The sequence below is a fragment of the Geospiza fortis genome, unplaced genomic scaffold, assembly GCF_000277835.1.
Source record: "Geospiza fortis unplaced genomic scaffold, GeoFor_1.0 scaffold140, whole genome shotgun sequence".
In the NCBI taxonomy this organism is placed as follows: Eukaryota; Metazoa; Chordata; class Aves; order Passeriformes; family Thraupidae; genus Geospiza; species Geospiza fortis.
The window spans coordinates 856,518-880,483 of NW_005054459.1; the positions used below are offsets into that span (position 1 = coordinate 856,518).

A 23,966-nucleotide genomic window follows, 5' to 3' on the forward strand; every position below is an offset into this window, starting at 1 on the left:
CTCCTGGGGACACGGTCCTGGGAGAGGGAGCAGAGCCTGGGCTGCATCTGGAACATCTGCAGCTGTCTGTGCTGCAGCTGCACTTTTTTTTTCTGACCTGTGGGTTCTTTTTTCCAGCCGTGGATGGAACATGTTGTGTAAAGCACAGTGTCAATGTATGCAAAGGGCTCCTGTCTCTCCCTGCAATCTGCACAAGCAGCTTATTTGCACTAGTTATGTAGAAAAGCTACAGGAGGAGTGAAGAAAATGGTATTTTTTCCTATCTTTGGCATGGTTGGTACTATTTCATCACCTGCTTTTGAATCCTCAAGGGAAGGTGGTTAGAAAAACTCATCTGTTTTTATTCACAGACGTAGAGAGGAGAAATATTTACAGGATTGGTAGATTCCAGATGCATTGGCATGAAGAAAACTGTTTAATCTTTTGAGAAGTTAAAAAAAATTAAAAAAATAATAATTTTAAACATTAAATTATTTTTCCAAAAGAATATTATCTTCTGGAGTGAGAATATCATCTTGAAGTGAGCCCATTAAAAAGGAAACAAGGAAAATCCTGTTTCCTAAAAAAAACAGCCTGAGGAATTCCAAGTCCAGTTTTATGAGCATCATGAGTCTCTGCTGTGCTATTGGATGAGCCACTTCACTCTGCTCCCCAGTCCCTTATCTGCCAGCCTGTCCTGCTCTCCTGTCCCTTTTCCTTATCTCAGTAACCTCAGCCAGCTGCAGTGGCTTGGAGTGGGGCAGTTGGTGCTACACCAACACCCTGTGTGGAAGGAATGGTGGAATTTATGCCCTATAGGGAGAAATGGGGGAGGAATAGATGGGATTTCAACATTTCTACGTAGTTCTTAATTTTTATTTGCCTCTCTCCTGGGCGTGCTTGGTCCTTTATTGACACATGATGAAAGTTCCATGTGAAGCTGAGGGCTCCACGCTGACAGCAGTGAACCCAGAGCTCTGTCAGCTGCACTACAGAGACACCCTCGAGGCCACTAAAAATGCAGGGGGAGGGACGCTTTACCCTCAAATTTCTTTCAGTCTGAGTGACTCAAAGCCCAGGTCACAAAGTGTTTAAAATTTCAGAGGAGTGCAGTTCTACACAGAGATTTTCTCTTGAAGAAAAAAAAAAATCAGACTTTTCTTTGCTTTATTTTTAGCAACTGCCTGGCCTGAGACAGAATGAGCAGAGGTTTGGGTGTAAGGGGAAATTGTGAAGGAGCACATGTCCCTACTTTATTCCCTTTATTCCCACTATATCCCTCCTACACAGCGCAAGCCCAGCTCAGATGAACTTTAAATAGATTTTTGTTAATGTCAAAGCAGCAGTCAGAGCACAGCTTTATTTTTAGCAACTGCCTGGCCTGAGACAGAATGAGCAGAGGTTTGGGTGTAAGGGGAAATTGTGAAGGAGCACATGTCCCTACTTTATTCCCTTTATTCCCACTATATCCCTCCTACACAGCGCAAGCCCAGCTCAGATGAACTTTAAATAGATTTTTGTTAATGTCAAAGCAGCAGTCAGAGCACAGCCTGAGTGGCTCTGTCCCTGCATTGCCCCTGTTTTACCAACTGGGGCTGCCTCAGAGGAGAGAACAGTGCCAGGGAGCTGCAGTGGATTTACCTGTTGGACAGAAGGAGCTGCTGGAGGAGCAGCCCTGACCTCGTGTCCTGCTCTGAGGGAGATGTTGGGGGTGAAATGCAGGGAGAAAGGAGGGCCCTGAAGGCAGAAAGGAGGCAGCCAGAGCCTCCCTGCAGGAGCTGTTAAATGTGGGCTCTGTTTGCTGCAGCCCCTCAGTGCAATGGAGGTTTTGTCTCTCCTTCTGCCTTTCCCCAGTGTTCCTGTAATCCAAACTTGTGGCTTGTCCATGCAGCCACGCTCCCCTGAAGAGCAGAGAGCCATTTGTGACAGTCAGGGAGCTGGCACAGGGGCAGGCTGGCTCCAGGGGGGTGGGCAGGAGTTTCACCCCTCCCCAGAAACTTCTCCAAGGAGGAGCTGAACAGAGCCCAGGGAACAAACCCAATGTTCCTGCAGCAGCACAACGGGAAAGGCAAACTCCATTGCAGACTCCTGTCCCTACCCAGGAGTTACAGAGCACAGAACAGCTTTTTGCTCTTTATCACCCTACTTGGGGGTGATAAATACACCCAAATATTCACTGTATCAATTCAATTTCTCTGTGTAGTAAGGGATGTGCTTCATCCTGTCCTGTCTGTGGCCATGGACTGCAACCAGGTGATCCTTAAGGTCCCTTCCAACCATTCTGGAATTCTGTGATCACACCAATATTCACAACTTTTTCCTGACTGAGAGTCCAGTTTGTCAATAAAAATAAGAACAAGGAGCAGGGCTGGAGCTGCAGAGAAAAACCTAAAACACCTGACTGAAGGACCCACAAAACAACTCCAAAGCCTGAAGGAGCCTCAAGAGGGTCGGTTATTAACTTTTAAACTCCAGGGTTTGTAAGCTTAGTTACGTGGTCAGAATTTCTACTAGACTAAAAAAAAAAAGGGGGTTATTTGAAACAAAAAAGAAAATCAAACTATTCCAAAATGAAATTGTCAAAAAGATACATTATGTCTTCCTTGCTGGTTGAAACGAGCTACAGATCCATGGATGGGTTTGGAATACCTGAGTACCTGAGTGGCCTTTACAGTAGTGAAATTCATTGTGAGAAGATTTGATCCTTTCAGCTGTGAACTCAGAGAGAAACAGTCTCAGGCCTTGCTGTCTGTGTGAGATCCCAAACTGTTCACATCAGGAACAGAAAATGTGCCAGCAGTTCACCAGCTCAGCAAAACACCCGTGTGACAGTGACACCTTTGATGCCATGGTGCTGGCTGGACAAGCAGAGATGCCATTTCCAGCCTGGGTGGGGCTGCACAGTGACAATGATTCCTCTTTAACTGTGCTGTGAGTGCAGAACATTTTCTGCCAGGGATATTATTAACAAGGTCTAGTTTTAACCCAGTCAAACCCAGGACATTTATATGCAAGACACTGACCTTCTTTGGTGGCAAGACGTGAGGAGTCTGTGTGGGATGGAGTGTTGTAGACCAGCAGTGAGCTACCTGCAAGGCAAAGAAAGGGAGTTAGAGCACGGGGACCCATCAGGGCAAGTAGGGAATGTTGTTAATGGCATGAAAAAAAGCTAATTTTGCTGTTAATTAGGCACACATTTTCTGTGAAACTCATCTAAAAGCTTGGTAGCTGCAGGGCACATGTGCTGCCGTTTCCTCACTTGCAAAAAATAAAGATATTTGTCTCCCTCACTGAGTGCCTTGATGTCCCCCACTGAAAACTGATCTTAAGTGGGGAGGTTGTACAGGTACAGGATCTATCCCAGCACAGCCTCCAGAAATGCCTGTGGCACAGTTTGTGTGACAGGATAAGGAAGAAGCTTTTCTCTCTCTGGCTGTGATAGAGAAATTTTCTGTTTGAGGAACAGGCAGGAGAAAAGACACAAATTGCACTGTCAGGACCTTTTTTGCCATTTTTAGAGTGTCACATGCTTGGTTTGTGGCCAGCAGCTGCTCAGTTCTCACTGGGATTCCAGCATCTCCCTGATCTGGGGAATTTGGGAGCAGCTCCTGTGCTTCAGAGAGGCCTTTCCATCCAGCCCCACATGACACACACAAGTGCAGCACAAAAAGAACCTGTTGGAAGGGTCTCTGCTCTGTACAGCCTGTGGGGGAATGTTCCTTTCTAAGCATTTCCCTCTGGTTCTCCTGTAAACTCTCCTGGAAATGCAGGAGGAGATCCTGGGAGTCCAGGGAAGCCAGCATGAAATACCCATTTCATGGCTGTCTGGTTAAGTGTGCTCACATCACCCCTGGGCTCACCTTCCTGCAGCTCTTGGAGCAGCTGCTGCTGGGTCAGTGACAGCCCTGACAGGGCACAGGGTCCTGTTTGTCCTGAGGCTGTGCCTGGAGCAGCACCAATGCTGCCCTGAGTGCTTTCACACTCCGCAGATCCCCTCCATGAAGGGGATCCTGCCCCTGAGCATCCCCAGCCCCTCAGCAGGGCAGGAACCCCTCCCAGCAGCTGGGCACGACTTGGGGCTGAGCCCTGCACGTTCCTGTGGGGCACAGGGTCCCAAATGACCCCAGTGCCCCTCAGTGCTCTCAGAGTGTCTCTCCTGTGAGTGCTGAGGTTTGGGCAGGTCCCTGCCAGAGCTTTTGCAGGTGCTGGATGCTGCTGGCCCTGTGCTGCAGTGCATTTCTGTCCTCCCCAAGGCAAACAGAGCCAGAGGCTGCACAAGCCAGCAGGACACGCAGGCAGGATGTGCTGGGAAGCAAAGCTGCTCGCAGGGAGGGGAGGAGGGATGGTACCACATGCTGCAAGTCAGGGGATGCTTCCAGAATCCAGGATGGATGGTGAACGAGGAGGTAAAGAGTTCAGAGGGATCCCAAGGGCACCCTGGCTCTGAGAGCTGCCAATAGCCAAAGGGATTGGCTGGAATATTTAGAGAGATTGGCTGCTGGAGGAATTGAAACAACTCTGTCCACGTAACTCATGTTTTCATCGGATGGCTTCTGGCTTTGGCATTTCTTTCTTGAATATCTGTGGGGAAACTCCTGTCCACCACTCTCTCCTTTTCAGGTTATTTAAAGCAATCCTGAGTGCAACGCCCAGCCCAGCTTCCCCCTGCCAGACAGGGAAGTGCTGGGGAATTCAGAAACGTGGTTTTCTATGACTAAATGGGCTGCAAATGAGTGGCTGGGGCGGTGGGGGTGGGGTGATGAATAGCACTGAGCGAGCAGGATCAACCTACAGCTACTTTAGGGTAAAAAATGCAGCCCAAGCCACTGGAAAGGACCGGCGCCTCCCCCGGTTTAATTGCTCAAAGTTCTCACCTTTGCCCGGCAGTCTGAGGTTTCTGGTGGGAACACCACAGAGAGGAAAATGTGTTTCCTATTAAGGGTTTCAATGGAGGAGGGAAAAGGAGAAAGGCACAGACTCAGATCAGGACAGAGGGAAGCAGACAGACAGACAGACACAAGCCAGGCTGCTCCTCCCTCTCCTTCGGGGGCAGAGCTTTGGGTGATGATTTTTCATTTTTGTTCCAATTCCCTTCCCTAGTCAGCGACACCAAGGATGGATCAGCTCTCTGGTGTGGTTAATGCAGTGAGGGCTGTTCTCCCATAATTAATGTTTAAACTCGTTATTTTATGGCACCCCCCAGCTCTCCCTTTCTTTTATTTCCCTTGCATTCATAACAAAAAGATGGAGAAGGACTGAAAAGCAGAATTTTTCCATAAATCCTTCCCTCTCACAAGGCAGCTCATCTTTGAGAGGGGCAGGAACACCTTGGTTCCACAGTCTCAGGTTTATTTAATTTGAAAGTCTTTTTTATCCTCACCTTCCCCAGGCTCTGCACGGCTCCTGCTGGAATCCAGGTCCTGCTGCACTTGGCAGGATGGTTTTGTTGGGCATTAACACATGGCTCAAAAACCACCGGGCAGTTTTCTACTTCTCACCACAGCCTCATTCTTTCCCCTTCAGGCTCTTCCCCTTTGTGCCACCACCAGGAAGGGAAAGGATGGAGGTGGCAGCTCAGCTTCTTTTGATCTTCATCCCAAACACAGCATGGATGCATCCAAAACTCCATTCCCCTGCCCAACAGCTGCCTGGAGAGGATTCACCAGGCAGAATGTGCTGGAGAAAGATCAGTCTGGAGCCCCAAAGTGTGTGGGGATGAACAAAAGGAAGGCAGATCAAGGCATGGCTTCATGATTTTGGAGAGGGAGCTAAAAGGAACATGCAAAGAAAGATGATTGTTGGAGGGGGTGGGCAGGGAGTTCCCTGAAAGAGCCGCTGGGGTGTTTTGGGAGGCTCCAAAGGATGGAGAGTGCTGCAGGACTGGGCTCTGCACTCTGAAATCTCCTGAGGATCACAGAGGCTCTGGAATTCTTGCCAGCTTCAATGGCTTGTGGCAACAGGAAACAACTGCACCATTCTGGGCCAGGCCTAAGCCAGAGACTAAAGGTGCTGTGGGATGAGTTTGGGTTACTCTCAACTGTATTACACAGCTCACCTTGAAACTTCCACTGCTAAAACTGAGACTGAGCTTTTGTTGAGGTCATGCAGATGTCGCGGGTTTATTTTTTCAGTCTGGACTCATTTGTGCCAAAATAATGTATTTCATAGGCAGCTTTAAGGAAGTTTTCACCCTGATTAGGAGAGTAAAATGCTGAGAACCTTCTGGGAAAGCTCATTTTCAGGGGGTATCCTAGTTGAGTGAGGAAACAGCTCAGAAAGTTCAGATCAGGTTTGTTTCTTGGAAAACAAACCCCAAAGTTGAGGATTCATAAATCATCACATATCCAGCTTAACATCCCAAGACCACAAACACCTTTAGAGAGCCTGAGCAGAGGCAATCCAGCCTGTAGGTCTGCACTGCCCACAAATCCTCCTGTGCTGGTGGCCATCACCTGTTCCCTACCCTAAGCAGGGAATGTCTGTGGGCCAAACACCCTTCCAAAAATGGAAAACTTGTGAAAATGAAAGCCCAAATCCCCATGGCACTGAGCTCCAGGCTCAGCACTGGACATGCACTGGAAGCTGGTCTGGAAAAGCCATCAGCTCCTCTGGAAGGGGTTTCTGCCTGAGGGAGACACCCAGCACTGCCCAGAGCAGCTTGTCCTCGGGCTGGGAGCAGCTGCAGGGAAGCAGGAGTGCTCTGGGCAGCTCCAGCAGCCAGGAGCTGCCCTGAGGAGCACATCTGGGATCAGCACACACAGATCCATCATCCTAAAGTGGCATGGACTGGCACTGAATTCCCTGTGAAACAGGAGTGAGCAGTCTGCCTGAGTCCAGCAAAGTTCCTCGGGTTTTGCAGTGGCTTAAAAGCACAGAAATCACTGCAGGCACTGCCCTGGCAGGCCAGGATGTTCTGATGATCATTATTGCAGCAGCACTTAAATATTGCAGCTGCAGCAGGGCTGCAGTGCTGGGCACAGCCAGCACTGTGAGGCACAGCCCCTGCTCCACAGACCCACCATCCTGTGGTAGGTGAGGAATGCCATGGCTGACTCTCACAATTAAAAGGCAAATCTTAAGTATATGCTAAGAGAAGTTCTATAGATGTATAGTTATGTTTTACTCCCCTTGCATTGTTACCAGGGGGTGGTCTGGGTTTGGGATATTTGGGAGGGTTGGCTCATTACTATGGCAGCAGATGACCTCCAATGTGTTAGAAAGTGATCTCCACCACTGGACAGTGAAGAAGGAGTTGATGGACATGATTTTGGGAGGGGCTAAAGGGTTAAAAGGTGGACTGTCCATTGTATGGATGAGCACATGGTGAAAGATCCTCTACTCCTGGCACGGTAATATTATCTCTATTCAGTCTTCTGTTGTACTTTTTTTTAATGAGGTTTTAATAAACCTTCTAAACTTTTGGAAGAGGGTATCGTTCCTCACAATCCCAATGGAGGGGCCCAGAGAGAAGGCAGGATGGCTGGTGCCACCTTACAGAGAGCAAAACCTCCTCATTTCAGGTGTTTAAAGGCAAGGTGTGACCCAGGGACTGCTGTCCTGAATGTCAGCGTGCCCTGGTGCTGCCTTGCTGGCCATGGAGACCAGTGTGACCAGAGCTCAGTGTCCAAGGGGTCAAGCAGGAAGCTGCTCCTGAGCAATTCAGCAGCAGCAGATGGTAACAGCGGCCATTGAACCCAGGTTTTGGGGCTCGTGCCATGAGATCAACCATGCAATTCCCCTGATGCTGCCTTTGATCAGCCCAAACAATAGGACACAAACACTGGGGATGATCCTGGAGATGCCACCTGGAGAATTCCACTCCTCTGCCAAGCTTTCCAAATCCAGCCTGCTCGTGTGCTTTGACTCCATCCAACTCCATCTCTCTGACAATTCTCAAACCTTATCAATAACACAACTCAAGTGTCTCACTGGGGTGTTTATCTTGTGGGAATTGAGAAGCGTTTCCTGTTCCAAAGTGCCCGATTTCCCCAGCCCCAGGCAGCAGGTTTGGCCTGCACAAAACTGCTTTCCCATTTCCCAGGAAACTGTCTAATTCCACAGGCAACCCCTTGAAAGCTTCCTATGGACTAGCAGCTCTTTTCTGATGAAACTGAATTAAATTTGCCAATGATTTTGGATGGGAAAATTATTTTATTGTCCAGTCACAAGGGACAACTGTTCAAATCCAACAGTTTGGGGTTTTTTTGTTGTGAATCATTTCCTTGGCTCGACTTTTCAAGAAAAATAAAGGTGGGGCTTCCAGAGGCACCCATCTGTGATCTAACTTCTGTGCCACTGGAATCTGTGAAACTCCCACTGATTTTGGGCAGGGAGAGATCAACTTTGAAGAAACACCCTAAATTCTGTATCTCTGCTTTGCTGGTCAGAGGAGATATCTTCAGCTGCCTTTTCATAACAATTGGGTTTTCTAGTGGAGAAAATACACTTTTGCCTTTCTCTCCCTGCCCTTCCACCTTGATTCATGGCACCTTCTCCTGATTTTTGAGTGCTTAAATAATGATAGTCCTATAAAAGCTGTTTCACTGGGGAAAACAGCAGAGTATGTGGGGCCCAGCTCCAGTTCTCTGCCTCATCAGAGCACCATTACCCTCAGCACACTTTTGTGAGGAAAGGAAATGCTTTTAGCTCCATTTACAAGTGAAGAGGAGACATTTGGAACCTGTGGATGTGATCATGATTGCACAGAAGTCTTGGAAAAGCTGAAATCTAAGACTCCCAGCATCAGGTGCATGTGCCATCCCTAAGGTGATCATTCCTGTTTGGGTGCTGGGATAACACTTTTCCAGACTGCTCACAGCTCCTGGGTTTGGGGCTTTATAGAGCAAAAAGGGAGATTGGATCCATCCCATACTCAAGTGTGGGGCAGAAAGGAGCAATAAAGAGCTTCCACAACCTTTTTCTCACAGTCCTGGGTCATTTGCACAACATCTGCACCAGCAGATTTACATATGGGGAATCACTCTTGGGTTTTGAACTCTCTCCAACAAACCCGGGCCTGCAGGAGCACAGGAAAGCTCCAGCCCTGGCCAGTTGTGGGTCCTGTTCATGGGGAGGGCACAGCCCTCTGACTGCACAGCTATGGAATTGCTTGCCTGAGACAAATCAGTTAATGTCAGGCTTAATCTCCATGGCAAATTTGTGTATTTTTATCACATAGCCACAGATGTTGTTATCTGTAAGACTTATCTAATCTCCTCCAGAGCCCTGCTCAGTTCTTCACCTCCCTGATAGCACCAGTAGCTCCATCTGTGTTGATCTGAACTTTCCAAGCCCATTTTACTCCTTTTACTCCCTGTTTCCCTGCTTGCTCTCTCTGCTTGCCTTTCTCTGCTCAGTTCCCTGTCCCTTGCTGCAGGAGGAGCCCTGGGAGTTCACCCCAGGGCAGGGGCTGGGATGGGCAGGGCAATACTCACTTTCCCTGAGGTAACTGAGGTGAGACAGCAGAACTTCTGTGTTGTAGGGGGAGGTGGTGCGCAGGAAGTCGTCCTTGTTCATTTTGCAGAGCTCCTTGCCGTCCATGTTCTGGAAGATGGTGGTGTCGATCTCCATCAAGCCGTACTCCTTGATTGCCCACTCCAGCCACTGGCGCACGTGCTCCTGGGTCCAGAGGGTGGGATCTGCCAGGGGAGAGCACAGGATGGGCACACACACACACCTCAGAGTCCCTGCAGCCCTGACACAGCACCAGCCATTGTTCCACAGGAAGAGATATTGAATTTACTGACCCCCTTTGCCAGGATGAACTGGCACCGTGCGGGAGCAGGGCTCAGCATGGACAGCCTGGCCTGGTCACTGCTGCCTTCCCCACCTGCCCAAAGCCTGCTTGGGAACAGCCCCGGTGACATTGGACTCTTCTCTGTCTGGAAAAAGCTTCCCGAAGGAAGCTGAGCCCTTTGAGAGGGAGTTCCTGTCTGAGTGTGGCTCTGCAAAGCTGGGCAGGGACATCAGGGCTGTGTGATTCCCACCAGGGGCATTAGGGAGCCCACAGCTGGCAGGAGAAACCCTGAGCATGGGGTGTTCAAAGGGACTCAGAAAAGAAAATAAAAATAGAAAGTTAAAATAAAATAAAATAAAATAAAATTTTAAAAATAAAATAAAAACCAAACTAAAATCAAATAATAAAAAAGAAATAATAAATAATAAAATAAAACCCCAAATAAAAAATTAAAAATAAAATAAAATAAAATAAAATAAAATAAAATAAAATAAAATAAAATAAAATAAAATAAAATAAAATAAAATAAAATAAAATCTCTCTATTTTAAAATGACAAATGAAAGCAAGTGTCCTTGTAGGTGTTGTGGAAGAGAGGCTGACATCTTCCTTTTTACCCAGAGAGGTAAAACAAAATAAAGAGCAGCTTGCCCTGGGTGTGAGTGGGAGCTGTTCACCCCAGGCAGGAGCACAGTCCTGCCTCCCCTGTCCCTGTGAGGCAGCCAGCTGTGAGGGCTGCTGCATTTTGTCTGTCTGGGCGTCCCTGAGTGCCAGCAGAGCTCCAGCTGTGGGATCGTTATTGCTGCTGCTGACGTAGGAGCTGCTCCAGCCCGGCTGGAGCTCAGCCCCGTGGAGATGAGTGGTTAAAAACAGCAATCAGCCTTTGAATTCTGCAAAGGGCATTAGATCAGAGGGCCCAGCAAGAGCTGGTGCCACAGTGCTTGACAGCCATTTTCAGAGCATATCAGAATTCTCAGATGTTTCCTGTGCTGCTGCTCCCCACGGATCCGGTTTCCAAGCTGGAGCTGCACATTCATGTTCTGCTGCAGCTGCACAGGATTGCAGAGGAGTTCAAACTCTGGAGATGTCTGATGTGTCATGAACAGCTGGGCCAGCTCTGAGACAGCCCTCAGCCACTCAGATCCCAGGGAGTTGAGAACATGGATCAGAACATCAGAACATGGGCTCTGGGGCTGCTCTGGGCAGAACAAGAAATGCCTCTGCCTGGATTTAGGGGATGTCAAGCAACACCTCAGCCCAGGGCTGGGCACTGGGTGCCCAGGCTGAGGGCAGCCCTGGGCACAAAAGGTCAGGAGGTGCCCACACCTGCCATTCCTGGGCACCTGAGCCCTGCAATAACAGCACCAAGCAGGGAACTGAGACCAAGGCAACTGAAATTGTAACTGAGACTTTTCCCCACTGAATCTCCAGAAAACCTGGGCTGCTGAAAGCTGAATTCAGAACAAGGAATTTACAACCCCACACCTTTGCAAGTCTGCTCTAAGAACGACAGATGGATTTCCTTCAGGTTTTGGCAATAGTTAATTGAAATTCTGCTTTCTAAGCACTGGCCAAATGCTGCAAATTTTACAATGCAAGTATTCAAGGGAGGATTCTTTTTTTTTTTTAATTGAAAGACTTATTTGTCTTGAGTTTTGAAAACAACCCAACATCTAGAGGGCATAGTGAATTTGTGGCCTCCCTTTAAACACTGTAAAAGACATTGAATGGTGTCTGAAAATCTGCCTTCTTGAAACATGGCTTAGAGCTCGTTATTACTACTATTGTAAGCCTAATGTGACATTATTCTTGCTTATCTTCGCCCTAATGCACTATAAATCTCCATTCTCGATTAAATTAAAATATCCAAATGCCTTTCTTGGATGACTTGGCCTCATCTCCTGCAGCCAGAGATCTGGGATGATGTTCATTATTGTCTTCCAAAGTCTGGTAAATCTCTACTCTTTCACAAGGATCTCAAGGGTTTGATTTGTGAATGGTCATAAGGGGGGGGAAAAGTCCTTTTCTTCACTTTCCTTCAACGAGGAGATTCCAAATTTTCTCTTCCACTGGGGGCACTGAAAGTAATTTCCCCTATTTCAACAATGCTAAACTTCAGCTCACCCTTGGTTTTTTAAATATACAGGAAAAGTACTGCCCCTGGAACATCTTTAATTACACAGGGACTGGTTGGTGCCAGCTGCACCTTTCCAGGCAGGGTGACACTGGACACAACTGTGCTGCTGTCCCCAAGCAGCTCAGCCAGTCCCTCAAACATCAGCCTGAATGCGATTTAGAGGTTTGCCATCAGTCTTTTATTGAGGCTTCTCCTCACTGCATTCAGTTCAAGCCTTTCCTTTTCATCCTAAATGGCAAACAAATGCTTGGGAACTGTCATCTGCTCGTGGTCAAGCCATGCTCAGAGAAAGGAGCTGAATTCCACGAGTGCATTTCCTCCTGCCAGCACTGTCTGCCTGCCCTCCTGCCCTGCTGAAAGCCTCAGAGCTGGGCCACTTCTGGGATGTCACTGGGCCAGCACTTGGCTCCTTTGCTGGAAACTTCCTGGCCCTGGCTGTTTATAAACTTCACAGGGACACTGCTCCTCACTCCAGGTTCAGGCTTCCCCCCACAGCAGCCCTCACCCCTGAGTGTCCAAATGCATCCAGAGCATCCTGCCAGCTCCAGGCAGCAGATGTGGATACCAAACACAAACAAAGCTGGACAGGATTGTTTCTGGGTGACAATTTTTGGAAGGATAACACAGTTCCTGCAAAATAGAATTTTCTGGGTTTCTACTTCTAACAAAAAAATGGAAACAAAATAGCTAATTTTGAATCAATCAGTGTGACTTGAAAGTGCAGCTGGATCCTGAGAGCACCAGGGGAGTTATAACTTGGGCCCACTTCATTCCTCTTTGATCATCCCCTGCATGTCCCAGGAAGCAGATTCTCCTCTAACACATGACAGGAGATGGATTTGGTTCAGCACACCAAAACAACACTTCATTCCAGGGAAAAAAAATTTAAAAGAAAATGAAAAGAAAAGAAAAAGCACCAGTTATCTGCTGCCGATCCTGATTCAGATCATGCACTGGGACATGGGAATTCCCTCTAGCCAGAAACTGATATTTTCCTTATTTTTTGCATGGTTTGTAAGAGAGAAAATTCCTCAGGGAGCGGATAAACAAACCAAACAGAAATCTCCTGCAGGCAGAGCAGGGACAGCTGCCCCAGCCTGTGGCAGTACCTGCAGGGACGATGACCCTCCTCTCGTTGGTGGTCATGTTGGGGGGAGGCCCGTTCTTCTCATCCATGTAGGTGCTGTAGCTCATGGGGCTGGACTCGCTCCCTGCTCCCACCAGCTTGCCACACTTGCTCACGCTGCAGTCCACGGGGGACTCCCTGCAAGGCAAAGCAAAGCTGGGTCAGCATCAGAGCCCCTCCATCCCTGCACACAGGAGGGGCTGGTGCACGGGGGCACTCAGCTGTCCCTGTCCATTATGGAGAGGCCATTCCTGACCTGTTACTGGGTGTCATAAGGGGTCTGTGGGGCACACAGGGGATCTCTAATAATGCAGCTGGAGTCTCCAAAGGAATGACTCCAGACAAGGCCACGTGTGCAGCAGCTCTGAAATACCAACATTCCCAAACCAGGTAAGGAGCCAGTGCCCAGGACACCCATCTGTGGGTTACACCCAACTCCCTCTCCCCTGGATGCTCAGTGCACTCCAGCAGTCCTCCAGGCAAGGCTGGCTGCTCCTGGGAGGCCTGTTGGGCTGTTCCACCCTTTGTGCTGCTAAAACGCCCCTGGTGTTGCACTGGAGCCTGGCAGTGGCACACAGGGGCTCTGCTCACCTGCCCTGAGGTGTTTCTGCAGAACACACAGGGACACAGGAACAGCCCTTTCATTAACGAAGAACCCAGAACACCCACCCAAAGGGACAGGGCTGTCCCCAGAGAACACCCAATGGCAGCACAGTCTGATCTATCCAGGGACAGAGCTTGTCTGTTCTTGGAGCCTCCAGAGCTGCAGGAGCATTTGGATAATGCTCAGGGACAGGGCGGGATTGCTGGGTGTCCTATGCAGGGACAGGAGTTGGACTCGGTGATCCTGTGGGTCCTTTCCAACACAGTCTGTTCAATTATTCTATTGTTCAATTATTCTATTATTCTCTGATTAATAGTGCCACAGTTCACTACCTGGTGAGGAAGTCTGGGAATCTTGGATGGACCAGGCATGAGTCAGGAACTTCAGACCCCAGTACCATTTTAGAAGGGCTCTGGCCCCAGTTTAACTCCTGAGGCGCTGGAGTGACGAAGAGGGGACATCCAGCAGCTCAGGTGGCACTGTGCTAAGGCCTGGCCTACTGCAGACCCTTGGGAAGACTCTGGGAGAACTGAGTCTCCAAAGCCCGAGAGGGAGCAGGGATTGTGCTTTTCTCCAGCTGCAGGAGCAGCTCCTGCCTTTCATCGCTTCAAAGCCCAGCCCCAAGCCTGCCAGGCACACACAGCACATCCCACCTTGAGGGCCTTGCAAGGAAGGGGACATTGTCCTCACCTTCCCAAGGGGGGAATTAGTGCACAACCTCTGCACAGAGCAAGCCCAGGCTTTAATCCCAGAGCCATTTCCAGGGCAGTTTAGGCCATGCTTTAATCCCAGAGCTGTCCTCCTCCTGTGGCAGAAGCAAAGAGCTTCTGGAGGGACCCATTCCCTGCAGGGTGAGAATGGTGACAGTGCACAAATCCCACCCTCTGAGCTCAGCTGGCAAGAGTTCCAAGCAGGACACTAAACAAATTTGTCTCCTAACCTGAGCTGGGGGGGAGGGAGCAGTGCCTGAAATTCAGTTATCATGGCTGGGAGATAAATGCTCCACCGAGATATTCCAAGGCAGACGGTAATTTTTTCCTCATGTCTGACGAAGGGAATGTTGCTGGAAAATGGAAATAAGATGTATAACTTACACATGTTCGAATTTAAGGGTTTACTAGTTCGCCTACTGTTTTTCCAGGCAGGGAACCAAAATCCGCCTTCAGAGAGGCAACTGCTGAAGGCTCCATGTCCCCGGGGCAGCCGGGGAGGCTGAGGAGCTGCGGGAACACGGGGCTTTCACAGGGTGAACCAGCAGCGCTGGGTCCCTGGGGCACTGCTCCTGCCAGGTGGGAAAGTGCCTGTGCTGGCAGGGAACGGCCCCGGGGCAGCAGCGGGGAGCTGGGTGGGCACAGAGCTGGGTGCTTGGGCATGGAGCTGAGTGCTGCTGGGCACGGAGCTGAGACCTGCTGGGCACAGGGCTGAGTGCTTGGGCAAAGAGTCCTGCTGGGCACAGAGCTGGGTGCTTGGGCATGGAGCTGAGTGCTGCTGGGCACAGAGTGCTGCTGGGCACAGGGCTGAGACCTGCTGGGCACAGAGCTGAGTGCTGCTGGGCACAGAGCTGAGACCTGCTGGGCACAGAGCTGAGACCTGCTGGGCATGGAATTGAGTGTTGCTGGGCACAGAGTCCGGCTGGGCATGGAGCTGAGTGCTTGGGCACGGAGTTGAGTCCTGCTGGTGATGGCCTGGGCTGGGGAGGGTAGGGCCAGGGGGGTGTCTGAGATCCGGGTGTGACAGTGTGATCCAGGAGTGACAGCATGGTCTGGGTGTGACAGAGTCATCCAGGTGTGACAGCATGATCCAGGTGACAGACTGCTCCAGTTGTGACAGAGTGATCCAGGGTGTGACAGCGTGATCCAGATGTGACAGAGTGATCTAGGTGTGACACCATGCTCAGGGGTGTGACCCTGTGCTCCAGGGGCTCATACTGTCCTCCAGTGTGTCACATTGTCCTCCAGGGTGTGACACTGTGCTCCAAGGAGTCATACCCTGCTCCAGGGTGTCAGACTGTGCTCAAGGGTGTCACATGATGCTCCAGGGTGTGACACTATGCTCCAGGGTGTCGGATCCTGCTCCAGGCTGTCACACTGTGCTCCAGGGTGTCACAGCATGCTCCAGGGTGTGACACTGTGCTCAAGGGTGTGACACTGTGCTCCAGGCTGTCACAGCATGCTCCAGGCTGTCACACTGTGCTCCAGGGTGTGACACTGTGCCCCAGGGTCTCACATTGTGCTCCAGGCTGTCACACTCTGCTCCAGGTGTCACACTTTGCTCCATGGTGTGACACTGTGCCCTGGGGTCTCACACTGTGCTCAAGGGGCTCAGACTGCTGTGCTCATAGGTCACTGTCCCTGGTGAGTGACCAGCCTCCTCTCCTGCCCTGCCTGGGGTCCAGAGTTCTCTCTCCCATCCTGCTCTGGAGTAAAATTTCCTTGGAAAATTCCCCTGCAGATGGGACAGACACTATTTATGATCAAATAATTCTATATATTCCACTCACACAGCTCCATGAGGAACTGTTCCAGCACAGACTCCACCTGCAGTGCTGGGTCCAGCTCTGGGGCCCCCAACACAAGAAGGATGTGGAGCTGCTGGGGCAAATCCAGAGGAGAACATGGAGCTGCTCCAGGGCTGGAGCCCCTCTGCTCTGGAGCCAGTGTGGGAAAGCTGGGGCTGTTCACCTGGAGAAAAATCCAGGGAGAGCTCAGAGCCCCTGGCAGGGCCTAAAGGGGCTCCAGGAGAGCTGGAGAGGGACTGGGGACAAGGGATGGAGGGACAGGACACAGGGAATGGCTCCCACTGCCAGAGGGCAGGGATGGATGGGATATTGGGAATTAGGAATTGTTCCCTGTGAGGGTGGGTAGGCCCTGGCACAGGGTGCCCAGAGCAGCTGGGGCTGCCCCTGGATCCCTGGCAGTGCCCAAGGCCAGGCTGGATGGGGTTTGGAGCAGCCTGGACAGTGGAAGGTGTCCCTGCCATGGCAGGGGTTTGGATTTGGATGGTGTCTAAGGTCTCTCCCAGCCCAAACCTCTCAGGATTCTGTGACTCTGGGATATCCCGACTCTTGGATACCAACACCTTGTAAAGAGCCTCTCCATGTTCCTGCTGGCATGGAATGAGCACAGGCACAGAGCAGAGTCCTTGGCTGGCTGTGCTCCCTGCTCACATTGTGCACAGTGACCCTCACAGTGAAGTAACCAAAATAACCCCAGGGCTGTGAGATCCCCTCAGGTTTTTGGGATGATTTTTCACATGACAGACTCTGCTCTCCAGTTCAGACTCTGCCCATCCCTTGCTCTGTCTCAGCAGCCCAACCCAGACAGCCAGGTCCCAGAAACCTCTGGCAGAAAGGTCTGAAGGGACTTTAAAGGACTGAGGTGCCCCTGCTGGGCACTGTGGGCAGAGGAGCCACTCCATGAATCCTGCAGGACACTGAACGTGTTCCAGGTGCCCGGCAGGGTCGTGTCCCTGTGTCTGCAGAGCTGCCTCCCTTCCCTCTGGGGAAGTTTCGGGGATGGCTGCACCCAGAGCTGACCCTGTAGGACACACATAACTGGGCACAGCACCACCCAGCTGGGCAGGAGACTGAGCTGTCCCTGAGAAAGCACCATGGAATCTTCAGTGACAGCAGGGGAGAAGATCCTTAACTTTGTGTCCTCTGGAACCCAGCACTTCCTACCAAACACAGCCTTTTCCTGGGAATTGAGAAGTTCTGCCAGCCTGAGTTCCCCCTGCAACCCCTGCCCTGCCCTGCCCCAGGGGAGGGATTTACCCCAGCAGGAGGGGGCTGTAGCTGTGGCCACGCAGGGGAGGATTCACCTGGAGAACAACGACAGTGTCAGAGGAGAGCAGGGAGCTGTGAGCCATGGATGAATTAATGGAATATTGCTCCTTCCTCAGCTCCTGCATCACCCACGGGCAGGCTGGGATTCATAGAAATACTCCCTCATCATTTGAAAGGGTTTGTGCCAGGGCATTTCAGCTGCCAGATCAATCCCAGGCTTTTCCCAGAGGTTCCAGTGGCTGTCCATGCTGGATTTGCTCAGGCTGCCCACAGGTAAAAGGCACAGGCTGGATTCACAGGCTCCCCAGAGCACAGCCCCTGTGGCAGGGGCAGAGTCCAAGGAACAGGAAACACAGCTCATCCCCACTGTCCAGAGGCTCCTTGTTCCAGCAGCTCTCTCTGGGGATGCCAAGAGTTTGCATCTTTTGTTTGGGAAAGTTTTTCCTGGACTGGCCAAAGTGGACAAGCAGCTTGCCTGGCACTGACCAGTAAATCCTCTGTACAGCTCCAGCCTGGGCTCCAGAGGTGTGGAAATAAAACCATCACTGTCCCAGGTCTCTGTCTAGGAACCTCTTTGACTTCTGCTTGAAAGAGCAACAGATTTCAGAGATTTCTGAACCTGACTCAGGGGAATATTTCCTCCTTTCTATCCCTCTTTTCCTATCCTTTCATTCCTCCTTTCTTCTACCCCTCTTTTCTTTTGAAATTTGCTGCTTTTTGGTGTAAAGCCCCATTTTAATTTGTTGTTGTTGTTGCTAAATGAAGGAAGGAAGAACAGACACCAGGGTCCTGCCTGTGGTCCCCTCTTACAGAGGGAAGAGCCAGCTCCCCCAAACTTGTATCTGCCTGCGCTTCAACCCCGCTCTCAGGGATGCCTCGGCAGGAGGGAAACTGCACTGAAAGGGGCTGCAGAATGGCCAGAAGGATGGCAAGGATCGGGGGGTTTGTCCAGCCAGGTAAAGGCAGGCAGGAGGGAGGTGCTGGGCCAGAAGGAGCTGGCAGATCCCACTAGAGGGCTCACACGGGGCTCCGCGGGGAGCTCCCTCCCTGCAGGCATCAGAGCGGGTCCCTCGCCTTGGGCTGACACAGCCCCGGGCACAAACACCTTGGGGACCCCGAACCTTGGTGGTTCTGGAGCAAGAGAAACATCAAATCACAGAATCCCAGGGGGGTTTGGACTGAAGGACCCTTCAAGCCCATGCAGTGCCAGCCCTGCCATGGGCAGAGACACCTCCCGTTATCCCAGGGTGCTCCAAGCCCCGTCCAGCCTGGCCTTGACACTGCCAAGGGTCCAGGGGCAGCCCCAGCTGCTCTGGGATGTCTCTGCAGAACAGCTCCAAAGCATTCCCAAATTTCATTATTTCAGCTGGACAAAACCCGTGCCACAGCTGGGATTGCTCAGGGAAGTTTGCCCACATCCATCAGCACAGGAGAACTTTCTTTCACGTTTGAAGATCAGACACATTTTGTAATATTTTTTAAAAATCTCTCACTGAGTTTAGCTGCAAATGCACATTAGGGGAAACTCAGTAAATACAGTCAAGATCTGGAATTCATTTTGAATTTATGTAAAATATAAGGAAAATTTTATTATTAACATTGGTTGTAAATTGGGTTAAACTTTACCCAGCATTCATCTAAATAATCCTCCTCTTTTATTCAGTAAAATTTCAAATGTGACATTTTTTTGTTTATTTTGTTTTGGTTTTTAAATATAATTTTAAATGGGTTTTGCTCTGAGCAAGGTGCTGTCTGAGGGCAAGGACAGATTTTGAGGCCATAACTGCCTCAGGGTCTGGTAACAGTAGAGGAGTTCATAACATTTCTACATCTGAATGCTGCAATAAGACAGAATTCCCACCTTCTCCCCTAAAACATTGATGCCTGCCTGGGCATCCCCTACAGGCAGTTAGGATGCACTTATCTGGAAAATTCTTTCCAGTTTGAGGCTAAACCAGGGGATCCTGGCATGAATAGAGAGCTGGGTGGGCTTTCCATGTTGGTTAGCACTTGGAGAGATCCTTCTGCCACCCTGCTGAGGACTAAACCCCTACAACACCCTCAGCCCTGCTCCTGGTCTGAGGGGAGAGCAAAGCCAGGCAGTGTCCCTGCTGTCCCCTGGCACTGGCAGTCCCTGGAGCTGTCCCTGCAGAGCACACAACCCCAGCCCTCAGCACTCCCTGGTGACAGCACAGCCCAGGCTGGGCCTGCTGGGAGGCAGCTGCAGCTCGGGGAGAGGACCCCTGAGAGCAAGAGAGCAGAGCCAGGGGGGCACTGGGCGTTGTACAGCCTGCAGCTGGAGTTAGGTGGGATTGGGGTTGGCATTGGCATTGGGGTTGGGGTTGGCATTGGCAATGGGGTTGGGGTTGGCATTGGCATTGGGGTTGGGGTTGGCATTGGCATTGGGGTCAGCATTGGCATTGGCGTTGGGGCTGGGATTGGCATTGGGGTTGGGGCTGGCATTGGCATTGGCACTGGAATTGGGGTTGGAGTTGGCACTGAGGTTGGGGTTGGCATTGGCAATGGGGTTGGGGCTGGCATTGGCATTGGGATGGGGGCTGGCATTGGCATTGGCACTGGGATTGGGGTTGGCACTGGCATTGGGGTCGTCACTGGCATTGGGGTTAGGGATTGGCTGCTCACACGTGTGTGGGGTTGGCCAGGCAGCTGATGGGCAGGGGAATGAGTGATTGGAGCGGCCCAGTCCATCCCCACAGACTGGGATGGACGTGCAGGGCAGGGAGCAGGGGATGGAGGATGGAGACAATGTGCTCCTGCCCTGGGTGCCCTGGAGCTCCCATGCTAAGGAGTTATCCAGAGGCAGGCTGGGAGCTCTGGCAGTGCATGGCCCTGACAGTCACAGCAGCCTTTTCTTCTCTCCTGACAGGGGTTTACCTCTCTTTAGGGACACTGAGCACATATTTTATGTCCAAGAACCTTGGAGTCTTGAGCAAGTCTGTGATGAAGGATTTCCTGTTTGCCCAGAACCAACACACCCCAGGGGCCTTTTCCATGGCTCCCAGGGCTCCTAAGTTGTTCATGAATCAGTTTGTCCAGGCAGAGCTATTTCCCTTTTTTCTGAGCAGAGGAGGAAATGGCTACACAGGAATCACCACAGAAGGACAGCCCAGGACATTTCATTCCATAGCACACAGAGCACTTGGACAATTTGGGTGTACAAGTACAGGTACACTCAGGATAATACAGAGCCTGTGCTTACAGGACCTGCAGAGCCCTGACATGTGTGGTTTATGGCAGCTCAGGGGATGTGGAGGGCTCCTTTTCCCTGCCAGATTTCCCTGGGATAGAGGAGTGGAAAGGGAGGAACCCCTCTGTGTGTGTGGGTCTGGCACTGGGGGGGTGAGCAACTGCAGCAACCACAGAATCCCAGGATGGTTTGGGTTGGGAGGGACCTTAAAGCTCATCCCATCCCATCCCATCCCCTGCCATGGACAGGGACACCTCTACTGCCCCAGGTTGTTCCAAGCCTCAGCCTTGATTTGGGCAGCCTGGCAATGCTGCAAAGGCTCCTTCCTCCTTTTCCTGAGAAAACCATCCTTGGTAGCCAAAGGTAACCCCCATGATTATCAAAATCCCAGGCACTTTCAAGATCCATCTTTCTCTCTGTGTTATGCTTTTTCAGGAATTAACTCCTTTTCCTACATTTCATCCCAGTTCTGAGATTGGGAACACAGTGCAAATACCCACGGGGTTTTCATGGAGTCAAGAAATGCCACTGAGGTACAGGCAGGATGAGACGGAGTTCAGCCTGCAAATGATCCCCACGAGAGAGCAACTGCCACAAAGGCCTTTATCTGGGGGCAAAATCAGCATCTACTGTACACTCACGAGGGAAAAACACCATGCTGCTGTTTGATGTCTTTAACAGCATCATCTCTCTGTAGAGGTGCAAGGCTGCTTTCTGTTTCCAACTCTGTGCTCTGCTGTGTTCTCAGAAACCAGGAAAATGTGCTCCTAAACTCACCCTAAAGTAAAAAAACTTGAGAGTTTCACCATGAAACACTACAAATGCAAAGATGTTTGTGACTTAGAAATTCAAATCGCATTTAAAATTAACATGAACTCTAAAAGCTTTTGCTAAAAACCAAAAGTGTATCTATATTATATCTATATTTAAAATGGAAAAAGAAATTGAAATTTTTGCACTTAAAAATTATGTTCAGGAAAGTGAAATTTGTTTCCTACAAATTCATTACTACAAGGCTGTGGACTTGCAGTAATGTTTCTAAAAGGGGCCACCTGGGCTGCTATAACAAAATGTTGGAACCCTGGCTGCTGAGAATTTCAGACTTTCTGTGCTGACAGGCACTGACCCCCAGGAGAACACTGCATTTCACCTGAGGCCGTGGAGAAGCTTCCAAAATTAATTGATAGCACTGGGATTGTGGGTGTGGGGTTTGCATAGAAGTGTGTGATATCACAGGGTGGAAAACTTAGAGTTTAAGGGTTTAGAATATAGTGATATATATAAGGCAAGATGGAGGTTTTAGAGCAGAGGCTGGTCCTTCTTCTTCTTCTTCTCCATGGGTTTGGGTGGTTTTGTGTAATTGGATAGAAAAGTCCACATTGCAGGCACAGGTGGTTGGTTATTGGGTTAAAAGTAAAAATAATTTAGGTGTCATTTCTTAATTGGACAATTTATCCTTAAAAGATCTTATAGATAGGGATTCAGAGCCATTTTTTACCTTGCTAGAGTGAAGTGCTGTAGAACTCACAGCTTGTGAGATTGTAACATAGATAAAAACTAATAAACATCTGAGTCCAAACAAAAAATAACATCTCGGATTTAATCCCAGCCTTAGCAGAAAAGAAGCAAAGAATCCATTAACAAAATGTTTTCAGGCCATTCAATTTCCCATTGACCAGGGAAAGGATTCACCTCTAGATACAAATGACAGGGGCTGGGCTGTGCTTTGGCTGTGAGCTGGGCAGGTTACACCACCCCCAGGCACCCTCTGGGGTTCACACAATGAACTTTCTCCAATGGCTCCTGAATTCCCTGTGTCACCTCTATCCACTCAGAAAGTGTGGGCACAATGACTTTTATTTTTATTTGTTAATATAATAACTAATTATTCAAAGTCTGCAATGTGGACTTTTCTGTTTAATTACAAAATACTACTTAAACTTACGAAGAAGAAGGAAGAAGAAGGTGAAGAAGAATAACTTGTTTTTGTTTTAAAACCTTTATCTTGTTTTATATCTATTACTATATTTTAAAACTCTAAGTTTTTTACTTTGTGATATTATATGCTTTTCATTAATGATACACTTGTAATTTTAGTGTTATCAATTAATTTTGGAAGGTTTTTTTTACAGCTTCAGGTGAAATGCAGTGTTCTTCTGGAAGTCAGAGTCTGTTAGCGCAGAAAGTCTAAAATTCTTAGCATCCAGAACTCCAACAGGCACAGGCCTTTGGTTTTGTTCCACCTCGCAGACTCCCATAAATGATCTCAGTCTCCTCCCTTCTCCACAGAATTCACAGAATCACCAGGTTGGAAGAGACCTTCAAGATCATCAAGTCCAACCCAGCCCCAACACCTCAACTAAACCCTGGCACCCAGTGCCACATCCAGGCTTTGTTAAACACACCCAGGGATGGTGACTCCACCACCTCCCTGGGCAGCCATTCCAGGACTTTATCACCCTTCTTGTAAAAAACTTTTTCCTGATATCCAACCTATATTTCCCTTGGTGCAGCTTGAGACATCAAAAAGCCTTCCATTTCCAGAAGTTTGCTTACGGCCTGGTTGAGCACAAATAAAAGGTGTCCTTCAGGGAAGCCCTGGCAGCCCAGCAGTGCAGCTTTCCATGCCTCACTGGCAGAAACTCCGATTATTGCTGCATGTTCCCTCTGTGAGCCCCTGGAAACACAGCACATCCATGGGGTGCTGAAGTCAGAGGTGAAATGTGGGATTTACAGCAGCATTTGCAGCACAAGCTCTGCCCTGGCAGTCTCATGCCCAGTCCGTGGAGTGTCCATGGAGACTGGGAGGGGCACGTCCTGCAGGACTGCACAAGCAGGGTGCTCAGGCTGTTAAAAATGAGTCACAAAAGAAGGAATTGCAGGAGAGTGGGACATGGTCCTGCACAGAGATGTTGATGTGCAGGACAAGAGCACAAATGGACAGTGTGTGCTTTGCTTTCATTTGGGCTCGGGGTTTGGACTCAGGAGCTACGTTCAATGATCCCTGCGGGTTCCTCCCATTCTGGGATTCCGTGTTTAAGACTGTAAGTGTGGAAAGGGTCTGTCCTTACCTGGATCCGTTCATGTGGTCATACTCCCGTTTGACACTGACCCTCACGGGCTGGTTGATCCACTCCTGCTGGGGGGGCAGGGGGTTGATCTTGTGGGGCTGCCCGAAGTCGGGGCTGCCGGAGGCCGTCATGTCCTTGGGGAGCTGCGCGGCCGCGCCGTACGTGGGGTCGAACAGGGACTGGTCGTCGCTCACCACCGACAGAGCCTCCTGGGGAGAGACAGAACCAGCCCTCAGAGCTGTGACTAAAGCAGGAACTGCCCTCTGGTTCTCCCTCTGAGCTGGGAGCACCTGCAGGGCCCCACAGCTGCCCTGAACTGGCT

The 23,966-nt window shown here is 50.0% G+C and overlaps 1 protein-coding gene across 4 annotated transcripts in view; it reads right to left on the reverse strand.

The window, feature by feature from the left end:
• Positions 1-23,966, reverse strand: part of FLI1 (Fli-1 proto-oncogene, ETS transcription factor) — a 90,122-nt gene that overhangs the window by 16,956 nt on the left and 49,200 nt on the right. For all 4 annotated transcript variants that reach the window (XM_031062723.1, XM_031062722.1, XM_031062724.1 and 1 more), the window contains 4 exons: positions 23,645-23,853; positions 12,961-13,115; positions 9,414-9,617; positions 3,003-3,068 (listed from right to left, as the gene is read on the reverse strand). In XM_031062723.1, coding sequence (XP_030918583.1) covers positions 3,003-3,068; positions 9,414-9,617; positions 12,961-13,115; positions 23,645-23,853 — 634 coding nt within the window. The remainder of the gene's footprint in view (positions 1-3,002; positions 3,069-9,413; positions 9,618-12,960; positions 13,116-23,644; positions 23,854-23,966) is intronic.